The 15,804-nt window shown below is 37.1% G+C and overlaps 1 protein-coding gene across 11 annotated transcripts in view; it reads right to left on the reverse strand.

Moving 5' to 3' along the window:
* RFWD2 (ring finger and WD repeat domain 2, E3 ubiquitin protein ligase) overlaps positions 1-15,804 on the reverse strand; it is a 256,292-nt gene that overhangs the window by 206,336 nt on the left and 34,152 nt on the right. For 6 of the 11 annotated variants that reach the window (XM_011981439.1, XM_011981441.1, XM_011981436.1 and 3 more), the window contains exons 4-5: positions 7,382-7,458; positions 6,451-6,570 (exon numbers count right to left, since the gene is read on the reverse strand). The exons of 1 other annotated variant lie outside the window; for it this stretch is intronic. In XM_011981439.1, the coding sequence (XP_011836829.1) occupies positions 6,451-6,570; positions 7,382-7,458 (197 nt within the window). The remainder of the gene's footprint in view (positions 1-6,450; positions 6,571-7,381; positions 7,459-15,804) is intronic. 4 more of the 11 variants (XM_011981440.1, XM_011981435.1, XM_011981438.1 and 1 more) reach the window with 1 other exon arrangement.

The following is a 15,804-nucleotide window of genomic DNA, read 5'->3' on the forward strand; positions in this document are numbered from 1 at the left end:
CACATTTGTCAGCAACTAACAGAGCAAGGAGGAAAAACAATTTTAATAATATTAACTGGCTGGGTGTGGTGGCTCACACCTGTAATTTCCGTACTTCTGGAGGCCAATGCAGGCAGATCACCCAAGGCCAGGAGTTCAAGACCAGCTTGGTCAACATGGTGAGCCCCCCATCTCTACCAAAAATATAAAAATAAGCCGAGGCGGGTGGTGCATGCCAGTAATCCCAGCTACTTGGGAGGCTGAGGCAGGAGAATCACTTGAACCTGGGAGGCAGAGGTTGCAGCAGAGATCACGCCACTGCACTCCAGCCTGGGTGGCAAAGAAAGACTCCATCTCAAAAAAAATAATAATAATAATAATAATAATATCAACCAACTCTACATAATCATATTTATAAAGCACTACAATGAATAAAAACAGTTTTCAAATGCAAGTGGAATATTTACAAAACAGATAATGCTGAGCTACAATGAAAATCACTATCAATTTCAAAGGACTAAACACATGCAAATTGAGCTTCCCCTTTGGGCAAAAATGGAGTAAAAGGGACTAGATTTACATTCCTGCCTTAAACAACAAAACACCAGTCCAACTATATGAAACAATGCTTTCCAGACAAAGGGCCAGAAATATTACATGTTTCCAGCAGCCAGAGTAGAAAAACCAAGAAATATACACGCATCAGGTACTCAAAAAGGTTGTCTCAGTAGTGAGGCAAAACTAGCAGAGACAAAAAATTGCTCTGGTCCTACCTATCATACCTTAAGAACCAGCTTCAAGAGATTCAAACTGTTTCCAAGTAACTTAACTACATGTCAGGACAAAATTCAGGAATATATAAAGGATTACACAAATATTCAGCACTGAACAAGGCAAAATTTATCATTTCTGGCATCTAAGAAACAAGCATGCAAAGAAGCAGAAAAATATATCCTACAATAAGGGGAAAAGTCAATCTACATGGAAAAAAATTGAAGACAGCAATAGAAACTATCCAAAATGAACTAGAAAGATGAAAAAGATCAAACAAAATGAACAAAACTTTCATCAGTGACCTAAACGACAACTTCAACTAGCCTAAGAGATATGTAATTGGAATTCCCAAAGTGGAAGGGGGACATAAAAATATCTGAAGAAATAATGGCCAAAAATTTTCTAAATCTGAAGCAAACTATAAATCTACAGATCTAAAAAAATTCAAAGAACCCAATAACAAAAAAACACAAACGGGGGGAAAAATTCTATTGCAAGGCACATCATAATCAAAATGCTTACATCCATAAAAAGAATATCTTAAACTGGGAGAAACATATTTCATTAAGAAGACAAAAGATAAGAATGACAGCAGACTTTTCATCTGAAACAATGCTAGAAGACAGTGGAGCAACATTTCTTTAAAAGTCAATATGGAATTTTATACTCATATGGAATACCTTTCAAACACAAAATAAAGACTTTGTCAGACATATGAAAGAAATAATTTGCTTCCAGCAGTCCTGCGCTAAAGAAATGGTAAATGATGTCCTTGAAGCTAAAGGAAAATAACAGATAGAAACTGATCTACTCGAAAGAATATAGTACACCAGAAATGGTAAATAAATGGGTAATACAAGACTTGTTAGAAATCTCCATAATTTAACCACAATTAATAACAATGTGTTGTGGAATATATAAAATATTTAGAAGTGAAATCTATGACATAAAATACTACGGTGGCCAGGAGAGAGAAAATGAAAGTATACTGTTTTTAAGGTTCTTTTTTTTTTTTCTTGGAGACTTTTTTTTGTCTTGCTCTGTCTCCCAGGCTGGAGTGCAGTGGCACAATCTTGGCTCACTGCAACCTCTGTCTCCTGGGTTCAAGCAATCCTCCTCAGCCTCCCAAGTAGCTGGGACTACAGGCACACACCACCACCCCTGGCTAAATTTTTGTATTTTTAGTAGAGACAGGGTTTCACCATGTTGCCCAGGCTGGTCTCAAACTCCTGAGCTCAGGCAATCCGCCCACCTCAGCCTCCCAAGGTGCTAGGATTACAGGCGTAAGCCACTGCGCTCAGTCTAAGGTTCTTGTAATACAGATGAAGTAGTATAATATTACTTTAATGTAGAATGTGGTAGCAATTGTATTAAAAACTCTAAAGCAACCACTAAAAAGACAAAAATTTGTAAGTAATGAATCAACAAAGCATCTAAAATGGAATCACCTAAAATCATGTAAATTATGTTTTCCAACTATAATGCAATTCAACTAGAATTCAATTACCAAAATATATACTTGGCAAAGTATTAATATCCAAAATACAAGCACACACACACACACACATATACAAATCAGTAAGAAAAAAGAAAAATGATCCATCAGGAAAATGGACACAGAATATGAATAGGTAATTCATCAAACAGAAAACAACGGTGGCCAAATGAAGAAATTCTCAATTGTACTAGTTATTACAGAAATTTATTTTTAAAACACACATACAAACACACAAACAGCATTCGATAATTATCAGACCGGCAGTAACTAAACAACAGAAAATACCAAGTGTTTATATGGCATAAACCCACAGAAGAGCAATCTGTCAATATCAAACATTTAATAAGGTTAAAACGTGTGCATATTGCCTAATGCAAGCATAAGGAGAAAGGTATACTAAATGTAGTGCTGACACAACTAAGAATTGGGAAGAATCCAAATGCCCATCGATAGAATAATAGATATATTTCTTTTCTGTTTTGAGACAGAGTTTCGCTCTTATCACTCAGGCTGGAGCGCAATGGTGTGATCTCAGCTCACCGCAACCTCCACCTCCTGGGTTCAAGCGATTCTCCTGCCTCAGCTTCCTGAGCAGTTGAGACTACAGGCACGTGCCACCACCTCAGTTAATTCTGTATGTTTTTTTGAGACGAGTCTCTCTCTGTCGCCCAAGCTGGAGTGCAGTGGTGCACACTGCAAGCTCCGCCTCCCGGGTTCACGCCATTCTCCTGCTTCAGCCTCCCGAGTAGCTGGGACTACAGGTGCCTGCCACCATGCCTGGCTAATTTTTTTGTATTTTTTAGTACAGACAGGGTTTCACCATGTTAGCCAGGATAGTCTCGATCTCCTGACCTCGTAATCTGTCCGCCTCGGCCTCCTAAAGTGCTGGGATTACAGGCGTGAGCCACCGCACCCGGCTCTAATAATAGATACATTTCTGAAACAGATTACTATAAAGAAGTTAAAATAAATAAACCAAATCTACATTTATTAATATGAACCTCAAAAAGTAAATGAATAGGTATATTTCAAAAGGATAACTACAGTATGAAACCCTTTATATAAACCTCTAACTCATACAAACAATACTTTGTATGGTTGTAGATACTAACATACACAAGAAACGCATACACATGCTTGAGAAGGATTGTTGCCAACTTCATATGGTGGTTACACTAGGAGAAGGGAATGAGATGAGAGGGGTTTAAGTATGAAAATAATTAATTCTTAAGTCAGATCTGAGATATATGCCAAAATCTTCATTTATTAAAACTAAGGAGGAGTATTTTAGAGTTCCATACTATTTTCTGTACTTTTCTGTATGCTGGAAAGATTCAGGTTAAATAATAATGAAAAGTAAAACAGAAAGCAATAATGTAAAAAATATATATATATGACAGGAACTTTGCTTCTGACGTGGCTCTCTCTTCAGAAAATAATAGGAAAGAATCTGTAATCTAGTAAGACAACTGTGTTTCTTCAATTCCAAGCCAAAAAGGAAACAAAGACTAATGCTGGCATATTAGAAGGTAGGAAGGTTACCAGTTCTCACTTTCACTATGTAATTATCTGCTTTTGGTATGGTAGCCCACACACATCTTTTTTTTTTTTTTTTTTTTTTAACTTTAAGTTCTGGGACACAAGTGCAGAATGTGTAGGTTTGTTACCTAGGCAATACCATCCAGGACATAGGAATGGGCAAAGACTTCATGACTGAAACATCAAAAGCAATGGCAACAAAAGCCAAAATTGGCATATGGGATCTAATTAAACTGAAGAGCTTCTGCACAGCAAAAGAAACTATCATCAGAGTGAACAGGCAAGCTACAGAAGGGGGAAAAATTTTTGCAATCTACCCATCTGACAAAGGTCTAATATCCACAATCTACAAGGAACTTAAAACAAATTTACAGGAAAAAAAAAAAAAACAACGCCATGAAAAAGTGGGCAAAGGATATGAACAGACACTTCTCAAAAGACACTTACGTGGCCAAAAAACATATGACAAAAAAGCTCAACATCACTGATCATTAGATAAATGCAAATCAAAACCACAATGAGATACCATCTCACATCAGTCAGAATGGCAATTATTAAAAATCCAAGAAACAACAGATGCTGACGAGGCTGTGGAGAAGTAGGAACACCCACATACATCTTTAAGTGTGCCTGTTACGAAGTGGTCCAGAGAGCCTCTCTCTTACTACCTCCGTTGGGGGTGGAGGGGTTAAAAATTACAGTTTTCTCCTAAAGTAGAAAAGGAAGAATCATTAGCTTAGTTATATAGGAAGGAATCAGGGATTCCAACTGCTTCTTAAACAGATTCTCAACCAATCATTCTGTTTTCAGCCTTTACTGTATCAGATACCTGATGGTCCCAATCCCAGGGCCTCTGTTCCACAATATAAATAGGGTCAGTTCTTAGCTTTCTCCCTATTGCTGGTGTAGCATTCAGTTTCCTCAGATCTACTAATATATTACCTTTTGTCCGTCTGTTTCATAGCTTAGTAAACATTCCTGAAAATATATCTTCTCTCATTTTTATTTTTATTTTTTGCCTCTTTAAAATCCCTAATTTACTGTCATTTTCATCGTTTCAAAAGGGAGCAAGGTAACTGCATATGTTCAATCTTTCATATAAAGTCATTTTAGGGCCGGGAGCAGTGGCTCATGCCTATAATCCCAGCACCCTGGGAGGCTCAGGTGGGAGGACTGCTTGAAGCCAGGAGTTTGAGACTACTGTAGGCAATATACTGAGACCTGTATCTACAAAAAATAAAAATAAAAATAAACTAGTCGGGTGATTTAAAAATTAAAAAAAATAGTGGCGTGAGTGGGAGGCTAGGGCAGGAGGATCACTTGAGCCCAGGAGGTAGAGGATGCAGTGAGCTATGACTATACCACTGCACTCCAGACTGGGTGGGTGACAGAGGGAAACTTTGTCCCTTAAAAAAAAAAAAAAGTCTTTTCTATTACTTATCACCATGTGAAAATACGTGCTTTATGATTTAGTTCACAAACACACGCACATAGCAGAACTTTAGCTTGTCCACAGCCCTTAACACAACCCCTGGCACATAGTAGATGCTAATAGAAAACTACGGTTAAAACCGTAAGAGAAATTCCCATGAACCCCACCTCCCAAACAGATACAACATGGGAGACAACTCATCTTGGCTGGCTCAACCTGACACACCTTTCTCCTACTAGCAGATCCCCACCACAGTGAGTAGGATCCAGATCCAAGCTAAGTTAATCATAATCTAGCCACAAAAATTTTTTAACTGCAGTTGGAAACAAAAGCTCCTTTTTTTCTTTTAGCAAAAAACATGCATAAAAACCAAGAGTGCAAATGACATTATTATCCACCATGTGATAAAGAAGTCTGTAAGAAAAGAAAATCAGAGCTGTCCCAATCAAACAGTCACAAGGGGCACAAAAGAAAGACTCTCAACAACATTCAAATCCCTAATCTCATGTACTTGTAGCATTCCAGAGAAGCCATGGTTCTAATCTTCTCAAAGTTTGGTTGTTCAACTATTCCTTTTTGTGTGTATGTGTTATTCACTCCCTTACTGTGTCAATAAATACTCCCTTTATGTTTAGCCTCAGGGTAGTATTTGCTTATGCTAAGGTGTGTGTTGCTTATATCACACTCAATTCCCAACACTTGCAATTTCACATTTTACATCTTTAACATTTACATAAAATAAATGGAATTTTACATTACATTAAATAAGATATATTTAGTACAGATCTCTTTAAATGCTCTTAGTTATGCCATACACTACTGTTGCTACCAATGGACACCTGCTGAAAGAATTTTATGTAGATAAAAATAATCTCTATTTCTCCTCCAACTCTCACACATGAAGAGGGGATGATATGGCAAGAAAGATACTCATTAGAAGACAAATGACCACAAAACTATTTCCTATGAAAATGAAACTTTTCTTTCTGAAGATTTTTAACACTCAGCTTTTGTTAATAAAAACTGGTCATTGCAAATAAGTTATAATGTATGGAAATTGTTCTTTAAGTTACTAAAAGGGGGAATCTAGCAGAAGTGACACTTTGTAGCTGTTTCTAGCTGAGTAAAAATGAGTGGATTAGTGAAGCTATCCTATCATTTTTTAGATCTTTTTCATTGCAATAAAGTTCACCATTTAAAATATTTTTTAAGGTTAGCTACCACTTACTGCTTCCAGTTGTTTCTTCTTCTGCACTAGTAACTCCAACATAAGATTGACATTGGCCAAATCAAGGTTATCTTGGTCAGTTCCCAACAAATCTTGAAATATCTGCCACCTGTGGCCATTCTAAAAATGAAGAAAGAAGAAACAACAACTTCCTAAGAAGACTGTTTTAGAGACTACAACAAATGTCTACTTGCTACTTCCTAATATGCTCATTACATAGATACCAAAAATACACTGCAATGTTCCAAACTACTCCTTCCTAGCTAGCGGCTCCCTACTGTCTTCTAGTTATAACTTAAACACTATTTCTTCTCCCTTAAATGAATTAAGATAACAAATATAAAAGGTGCATTCGAGAATATTCTAAAGCTGTAATTTACCTTCAAAATAACTGAATTTAATTATTTGTCTAGCCATATTTTCAATTTTGCATGTAGTAAGGTATTAAGCTCATTTGCCTTGGTAATTTGGGACTAAGCCTTTAAAATTGAGAATCTTTCAAAGGTTTGTTTTTGTTTTTCTTTGAATATAGACAGACTCTCACTATGTTGCCCAAGCTAGTCTCAAATTCTTGGGCTTAAGTGATCCTTCAGCCTTGGCCTCCCAAAGTGTTAGGATTACAGGTATAAGCCCAGCCTCGACAGTGTTTTTGAAAATATCTAACCATTGTTTCACCACGCAATACAATCCTTCAAATGTCAAGTATTAAAAGACAAATGTTTCAATATAATCCTACCAGACCTTTCAAAATAGGAGCACTCTAGCAAAGTATTACAGATAATGCAGTTAAGAAAGTTATTTGACTAGAACAATCCTAACAATCTCCGTTAAGAAAAATCAATATATTAAACTTTAACGCCTAACTAATATTAAACCAATAAAAACAACAAAATGAAATATATTAAAAATAGTAATAAGAGTTGAAACATACGGTGCTACTCACTGAGTGGTCCAATTTGAACCTCTTTTCCTCAAATCTTTGCTTTTGTTTAAGAATGAGTTCATTCACTGAAAACAGAAACAAAATAAAAAGCACAAATAATTTGTATTTTTGTTAAATGTATCGTGTAATTCTTCAGTTTAGATAGATTCTATTTTACCTATACACAGCCTCCAAATTAAAAACATGCCAAACAGAAAGTGTTAGCTTTTTATTTTACTTCAAATTAGAAAACAGTTTTGCTGCAGCTGCTACTACTACAACTACTATTACTATAGGAGAATTCTTCAGAATATGAATTTTCCCTTACAAGTTTCTCAATGATGACGCTACTGGCACCTGAGAGAGAAATCCTCATTCACCATATGAGACCATCACATGCCCCATATGGTAACAAGGCATGAGTAACTAAGTATCTCCTATGAGCTAGGCACTAAAGACTTGCATTTGTTCTTTCTCTTTGCAATTTTTCTAAAAATGCCATGGAAGACACTTTTAGTTACCTATCCAAAAACCATCCTACTCTTTTTCTTGATAATAACACGACTTTTTTTCCAAGTATCAGACTGCCATATAACTTTCAGAGAAGTTAGATCTCACCCCAACCCCATGTATTACTTTGACTAACCTAAGGCAATCTAGTCATTCATGCCCTTGCCAGTGGTTGATGTGGGGTTAAGTACGTAACCCAATTTTGACCAAAGAGAGATGTGCTATCTTTCAGAAAGAAAAGGATAGGAGAAAAAACCATGTCTTCATAAGGGGTATCTGAAACTGCTCAGAGCCATCTTGTAATCTCAAGAATAGCCAGCCAAAAGACTAAGGTATATGCTGGCAATGGAAGAACAGAACAACAGAAAGAACCTGATAATACCACTGAACCACTGATAACTAGCTCTAGAAATTCTTTTCCTGTGAATCGATACATTTTCCATAATGTTTAACCACTTTAAATTGGATTTTTCAATTTTTCTACAACCAACAAATATAAACTGACACAAAAAACTGATTTTCTTTTTTTAAAGGGAAACTAGTACTAGGCTAGGTAGGCACTTTATAGACAATATCTTACAGATTATTCTCCCCAATTAGAGATGAATATTAGCACAGAGAGCATTAAGGAACTTATGCATGGTGACATATACAATGAAGTAGTACTGAGAATATAGACCCAACTGTCTGACACTTCCCACTATACCACAATGCAAGTATAAATATTTTTGAAAACACCAAACAGATACCAAGTTCATAAGGATCCAAGCTTCAAAGATACAATACAAGGCCTCAAGCAATTCAGACAAGCAAGACAGATTCATACGATACAGTACTTATAATGTGATAATCAGTACTATCATTAAAATAGATTTACAAAGTATACACACAGAGATTAATCAAAACGTTAACAAGCACACTTCATATAGAAGGCAACATTAGAAATGGGCCATAATAGGCACACAGAGACTCACTAAGCAAAAATAGGAGTGAAGAAAAATTCAAGTGAGAGAGGGGGTGTGTGTGTGTGGGGGTGTGTGTGTGTGTATGTGTAAGAGATACGATTTAAAATCAATATAGAAGTGAAGAAAAATTCAGATGAGTAAGAGTGTGTGTGTGTGTCTGTGTGTGTGTCTGTGTGTGTGTGTGTGTGTGTGTGTGTAGGAGATACAATGATTTAAAATCAATATAGTAATCCCAGCACTTTGGGAGGTCAAGACGGGTGGATCACCTGAGGTCAAGAGTTCAAGACCAGCCTGGCCAACATGGCGAAATCCTGCCTCTACTAAAAATAGAAAAATTAGCCCGACATGGTGGCACGCGCCTGTAGTCTCAGCTACTCGGGAGGCTGAGGGAGAAGAATCACTTGAACCTGGGAGGTAGTGAGCCGAGATCGTGTCATTGCACCCCACCAAGCCTGGGAGACAGAGCCAGACTCCATCTCTAAATAAATAAATAAATAAATAAATAAATAAGTAAAATCAACATAGCTAAAACAAGGGTCAGAGTGATCTTGTGAATGATTCACAGGGATTAAGAACTAAACCTGCAAATGTAGGCAGATCAGAGTCAGATTGTGAAGGGCCTGAACTGCAGGTACCTTACACAAGGAAAGTTATTATAATCCAGATAAAGTAGAGAGCATGAAATAATTCAGTGGGAATAAAGAGGAGTAAGTCAGTAAGAGGCCAGTGTCCCAGTTATGAATTTAATTTAACCATTTGAAGAAAAATAGTGACTGTTAAATACTTTATATGAATATACCACATTGAATTTTACCAAGAAATCTTATACACCATTATATTTGATTCTCAATAACAATACTGTAAGATCAAACTTTTTTTTTTCAAAAGCAGCCCTATTAACTAAAGATCAAGCCTGTATTTATTTATTTATTTATTGAGACTCTGTCACAGAGTATGACTCTGTCACCCAGGATGGAGTGTAGTGGTGTGATCTTGGCTCACTGCAACCTCCGCCTCCCAGGCTCAAACCATCCTCCCATCTCAGCCTTCCCAGTAGCTAGGACTACAGGTGCACACCACTCCACCCAGCAAATTTTTGAATATTTTATAGAGACAGGGTTTCGCCATGTTGCCCAGGCTGATCTTGAACTCTTGGCCTCGAGTGATCCATCTGCCTTGGCCTCCCAAGTGCTGGATTACAGGCATGAGACACCAGCCAAAGTAGATCAAGCCTATAAAGGCCACGAAATTAAACTGCAAAATAAAGTTACAGCAAATGATGGCAAAAATAAAGTGTAAACAAACAATGTATTAACTGACTTGCCATATCATATAAAGACATTTAAATTCTATATTTACCAAACTTAAGTTTTTTACTACTGCATCAGATTTTTCATGGAGCTACTTGAAAAAATGGTTATTTTTTTCTTTTTTAAAAACGATATCCTAGGCTGGGCACAGTGGCTCATGCCTATAATCCCATTACTTAGGGAGGCTGAGGCAGGCAGACAGCTTGAGTCAGGAGCTGGAGAGCATTCTGGGTAACACAGCAAAACCGCGCCTCTATAAAAAACGCAAAAATTTGCCAGGTGTAGTGGTACATGCCTGTAGTCCCAGCTACTCAGGAGGCCTAGGTGGTAGGACTGCTTGAGCCCAGGAGTTCGAGGCTGCAGTGAGCCATGATCGCTCCACTGTACTCCAGCCTGAGTGAGAAAGAGATGCTGTCTCAAAAACATAAAAATTTTTAAAAAACTATATCCTACAACAAACAATGGTTACCCACGGAAAATAAAATAAGTGATTTTATTTAGTACACTTGACTTAAGTGTTTCTTCATCAAGGATTATTTTATTATTTTTCTACTTCAAAAATTTAACAGAAAAAAATCTCTTAAAATGCAAGGTATATACACTGGACTTAACATTCAAATGTCAATATATAAAATATATGAAAGTCATTAGAGTCACACATTTAGTGGGAAAACCCTTTCAAACCTATGTCACAACTTACAAACAAGAATAGCAAAATTGTGAATTCCATTCCATTACTTTTAAAACTTATTTTAAAAGCAATGCTTACCTATTAGCAAAAGACAGCAGCTAGCATCTTATTTATACTATAAAGCATTTTATGATCAATGTCTGTCTTGTCACCATTGTGGTCCCTGACGCATAGTTGGCACCTGGTGTTTGCCGAATGAATGAATGAATGAATGAATGAATGAATGAATATCTTGATGACATGTTCCTGGATTTTAAGTGTGACATGCCACGTTTAGCTAACACTTTCATATTCCCAATTAAAATAAGCATTAATTTGAAACCATCATCAATTCTTAGAATTGATACCTAAACCTAAGGATGTTATATATTTCTTAATTACCCTTCTACAGAGCCTTACAACATCCACAGTACTAAGAACAAACATTTCTTAGTACTAAGAAAAACGCATTTTAATGCTAAAGACTCCATTCAAGTAACTGTCTTTTTAGAAGCAGAACAGCACAGTAAAAGCACAGATGCTTGAGACCAATTGCCTAAGACCAAATTCTAATTCCACCACTTTGGCTGTATAACTTGACACAAGTTACTCAACCTGTCTATGCCTTCGTTTCCTCACCTAAGGAATGAGGATGATAAAAACAGTACCTATCTCACAAGCCTGCCATAAGGAATGAGTTCATGTACATACAGCATTTAAAATAGTGACTGACAGTAGTAAGGACTTTTATATGCATCAGCCATTTTTTTTTAAAACAGGGATTCTATACTTTGCATGCATACTGTATTTTTTATTAGTGGGTAAGAGGATTATTCATTAGAGAGGTAAGAAAATTCAATTTACAATTTTTTTTTTTTTTGGAAACAGAGTCTCACCCTGTCACCCAGGCTAGAGTACAATGGTGCAATGTCAGCTCACTGCAACCTCCACCTCCCGGGTTCAAGCAATTCTCCTGCCTCAGCCTCCCAAATTGCTGGGATTACAGGTGCATACCACCATGCTCGGCTAATTTTTTGTATCTTTAGTGGACACAGGGTTTCACCATGTTGGCCAGGCTGGTCTCGAACTCCTGACCTCGTGATCTGCCCATGTCAGCCTCCCAAAGTGCTGGGATTACAGGCGTTAGCCACGGCCCCCAGCCTACAAATTTTACATAGAGAGAGAAAGGTAGAGAAAAAGACAGCTGGGTGAGTGGGGGGAGTACAGGGTAAAGGAAAGGAGGGAGGGAGGGAGGGAGGGGGAAAAAAGCAAGCAAGCAAGCAGGCAAGTAAGGGAGCTTAGAAGCAAGCTTTGGCAGGAGAGGAGTACACCTGTGGAGTGGAAATGGGGAGGGGTGGTAATGGAGGGTCGGACTTACAGCCCTTACCTGAATCAGCCTTTCAGGATCAGGAGAGGGAAAGAGAGCATTCAAGACCAAGGGAGGCAGAGAGGAACAGACAGAGTATGCACACTGGAGGGAAGTAAGGCAGAAACAGAAGGGAATGAGAGAAAATACTGTGGAAGGTAGAGAAAGATGCAGGGAAGGGAAGTCAGGAGGAAGAGGGACTATAGTGTAGTACTTACAGCAGGAAATAAAGAAAATCATATATCTGTCTCAATGAAAATGTTAATGCCTCTAATGACCAAGAAACCAAATCCACCTTGAGTTACTTGGTTTCCAACTTTCTTTTCATCAAAATTGAAGAAAATGCCTGACTTGTTAACAGGGCATTTAAAATTTTTTTTGTGACAATACATCATTAAGTGCTTCTTTAGCACAAAATTCAAAAGGAAGGCAAAGAAATGAGTCATGTTGCTGTAAAAACGCCTTCAAATCCCATCGGTTTCTCAAGACTCACACATTTAAAAATAAAAATTACACAAAGGAAATGGAAACTTTGCCCTAGTAATATTCATCAATGCCACTTAAACTACTTAGGGAGAAGGACGCCACACACCTTGGTAAATGGTTATGTTCACTATGGAATTTTATGTCTAAGGCTTTATAAAATTACGTGTAATATTTATTTGTTTGATCAACTGTATACTACTACTAATTAAATAACATAGGAAACATATTTAAGACTTCTTAACACTTAAGAGGAAATTAAGTTCAAAAGAAACTTTTAAGTATGTAATTTCTATATACAAAGCATACCTTGGAGAAATTGCAGGTTCAGTTCTAGGCCCCACAATAAAGCAAGTCACATGAATTTTGGTTTCCCAATACACATAAAACTTCTGTTTACACTATACTGTAGTTTTAAGTATTATGTCTTCTTAAAAAGCATTAATATGCACATTTATCAAAAATGCTTTATTGCTAAAAAATGCTAATGATCATCTGAGCCTTTGGCAAGTCATAATCTTTTTGCTGGTAAAAAGTCTTGCCTCCATGTTGACAGTTGCTGACGGATTAGGGCGGTAATCACTGAAGATCAAGCTGGCTATGGCAATTTCTTAAAAGAACACAATGACGAAGATTACTGCATCCTTTCACAAAAAAATTTCTCCATAGCCTGCAATGTTATATGATAGCATCTTTCCTACAGTAGAATTTCTTTCAAAGTTAGTCAACCTCTAAAGCCCTGTTGCTGCTTTATCAACTAAGTTTATGTAATATTCTAAAGTCTTTGATGTCATTTCAACAATGTTCACAGCATCTTCACTAGGAGTAGATTCCATCTCAAGAAACTACTTTCTTTGTTCACCCATAAGAAACAATTCCTCATCTATTTAAAGTTTTATGATGATACTACAGCAAAATTCAGTCACATATTCAGGCTCAACTTCTAATTCTAACTCTCTGGCTACTTCCTCCACAGGTGCAGTTACTCCCCTCTACTGAAGTCTTGAACCCTTCAAAGTCATCCATGATGACTGGAATCAACTTCCATCAAATTCCTTTTAATGTTGATATTTTGACCTCCTCCCATGAAACGTGAGTGTTCTTAATGGCATCTAGAATGGTGAATCCTTTCCAAAAGGCTTTCCATTTACTTTGCCCATATCTCAGAGGACTCACTATCACTATGGTAGTTATTACGAAATGTGTTTCTTCAGTAAGACCTAAAAGTCAAAATGACTCCTTGCTGTATGGGCTGCAGAATGGATATTGTGTTAACAGTATGAAAACCACCTTACTCTCTTTTGTACATCTCTATCAGTGCTCTGGGGTGACCAGGTGCATGTCAATGAACAGTAATATTTGGAAAGGAATCTTTTTTTCCAAGCAGTAGGTCTCAACAGTGGTCTTACAATATTCAGTAAATCATGCTGAAGAAATATATGCTGTCTTCAGGCTTTTGCTGTTCTATTTGCAGAGCACAGACACTGTAGATTCAGCATAATTCTTAAGGGCTCTAGGATTTTCAAAACGGTCAATGAGCACTGGCACTTAAAGTCACCAGCTGCATCAACCCCTATCAAGAGAGTCAGCCTGTCACTGGAAGTTTTGAAGGCAGGCACTGACTTCCCTCTCCAGTAATAAAAGTCCTAGATGGCATCTTCTTCCAAAAGAAGGCTGTTGTATCCACACTGAAAATCTGTCATTTACTATAGCCACCTTCAACAATGATTTTTACCTAGATCTTCTGGATAACTTGCTACAGCTTCTACATCAGCACTTGCTGCTTCACCTTATATTTCTATGTTATGGAGATGGCTGTTTTCCTTAAATCTCTTGAACCTCCATTAGCTTCAAACTTTTCTTCTGCAGCTCCTCACCTCTCTCAACCTTCACAGAACTTAGGACAGTTAGGGTCTTGTTCTGAATAAGACTTTGGCTTAAGGGAATGTTGTGGCTGATATCTATCCAGACTACTAAAATTTTCTCCATATCAACAATAAGTGATTTCGCCTTCTTATCATTCATGTGTTCACTAGTGTAGCACTTTTAATCTCCTTCAAGAAATTTTCCTTTGCATTCACACCTTGGCTAGAAGATCTGTGACATTCTTCTGAGCACACAGAGATATGAAGTGAGCACATGGTGTTGGAAAAGTGGCATCAAGAGACTTAATGCAGGGTTGTCACAAACTTTCAATTTGTTAAAAAAAAAAAAATGCAACCTCTAAAAAGTGCAGTAAAGCAAAGTGCAATAAAAGTATGCCTGTATATCCAATTTTGTTACAGAAAAGCATTACAGGCAGATCGGTTAGAATTTCAAGCACGGAAACAGATTATAAGGATAAAACTATGTGTGTGATATGAAATTTAAGTAGAAGTTCACAAAAAAAAGGTAATGAATGACATTTCTGGTACTGAATAAAAAGTTTACTTATATCTTTTTAAATCAATATTAAGTAACAAATCACTATGACATTTAGATTCCACCGGTTACATTTTAAAAACTGATAAAACAGTTCTGAAGTAATCATATTTATAATACTCTAGAAATTACATTCTTTTTTAAAACTTTAATTATTTTTGAGACAGGATCTCTGCTTTGTTGCCCAGGCTGGAATGGAGTGGTACAATCATAGCTCACTGCAGCTTCAAAATCCTCAGGCTCACATGATCCTCTCACCTCAGCCTCCCAAGAAGCTAGGACAACAGTTGCATACCAACACGCCTGGCTAATTTTTTATAGAGACAAGGTCTCGCTATACTGCCCAGGCCGGTCTCAAACTCATGGGCTCGAGTGATCCTCCTGCCTCAGACTTCCAAAGTGTTAGGATTACAGGTTTGAGCCACTGCACTTGGCCATAATTATATTCTTCACAATCACTTAAAGTTATGAAGAAAAAATTTTAATGCAAACTTAAAAATATGCAAGGATCATCACTTTTCAGAATTCTCATATGAGTTATATAAGCAAAAAGTTTTAAACAGTACTGCTATAGAAATTGTGTGGACCAGCCCTCTACCTATGACTAGGCATTAGAAGTGTAAGGTCTTAACCTATCAATTAAGTAGGTGCAAGGATGCCAAGAACATCTCAGATTCATATAACATACGCTCAATTACTTTACCAGG

Source organism: Mandrillus leucophaeus, unplaced genomic scaffold (assembly GCF_000951045.1).
Source record: "Mandrillus leucophaeus isolate KB7577 unplaced genomic scaffold, Mleu.le_1.0 Scaffold226, whole genome shotgun sequence".
Classification (NCBI taxonomy): Eukaryota; Metazoa; Chordata; class Mammalia; order Primates; family Cercopithecidae; genus Mandrillus; species Mandrillus leucophaeus.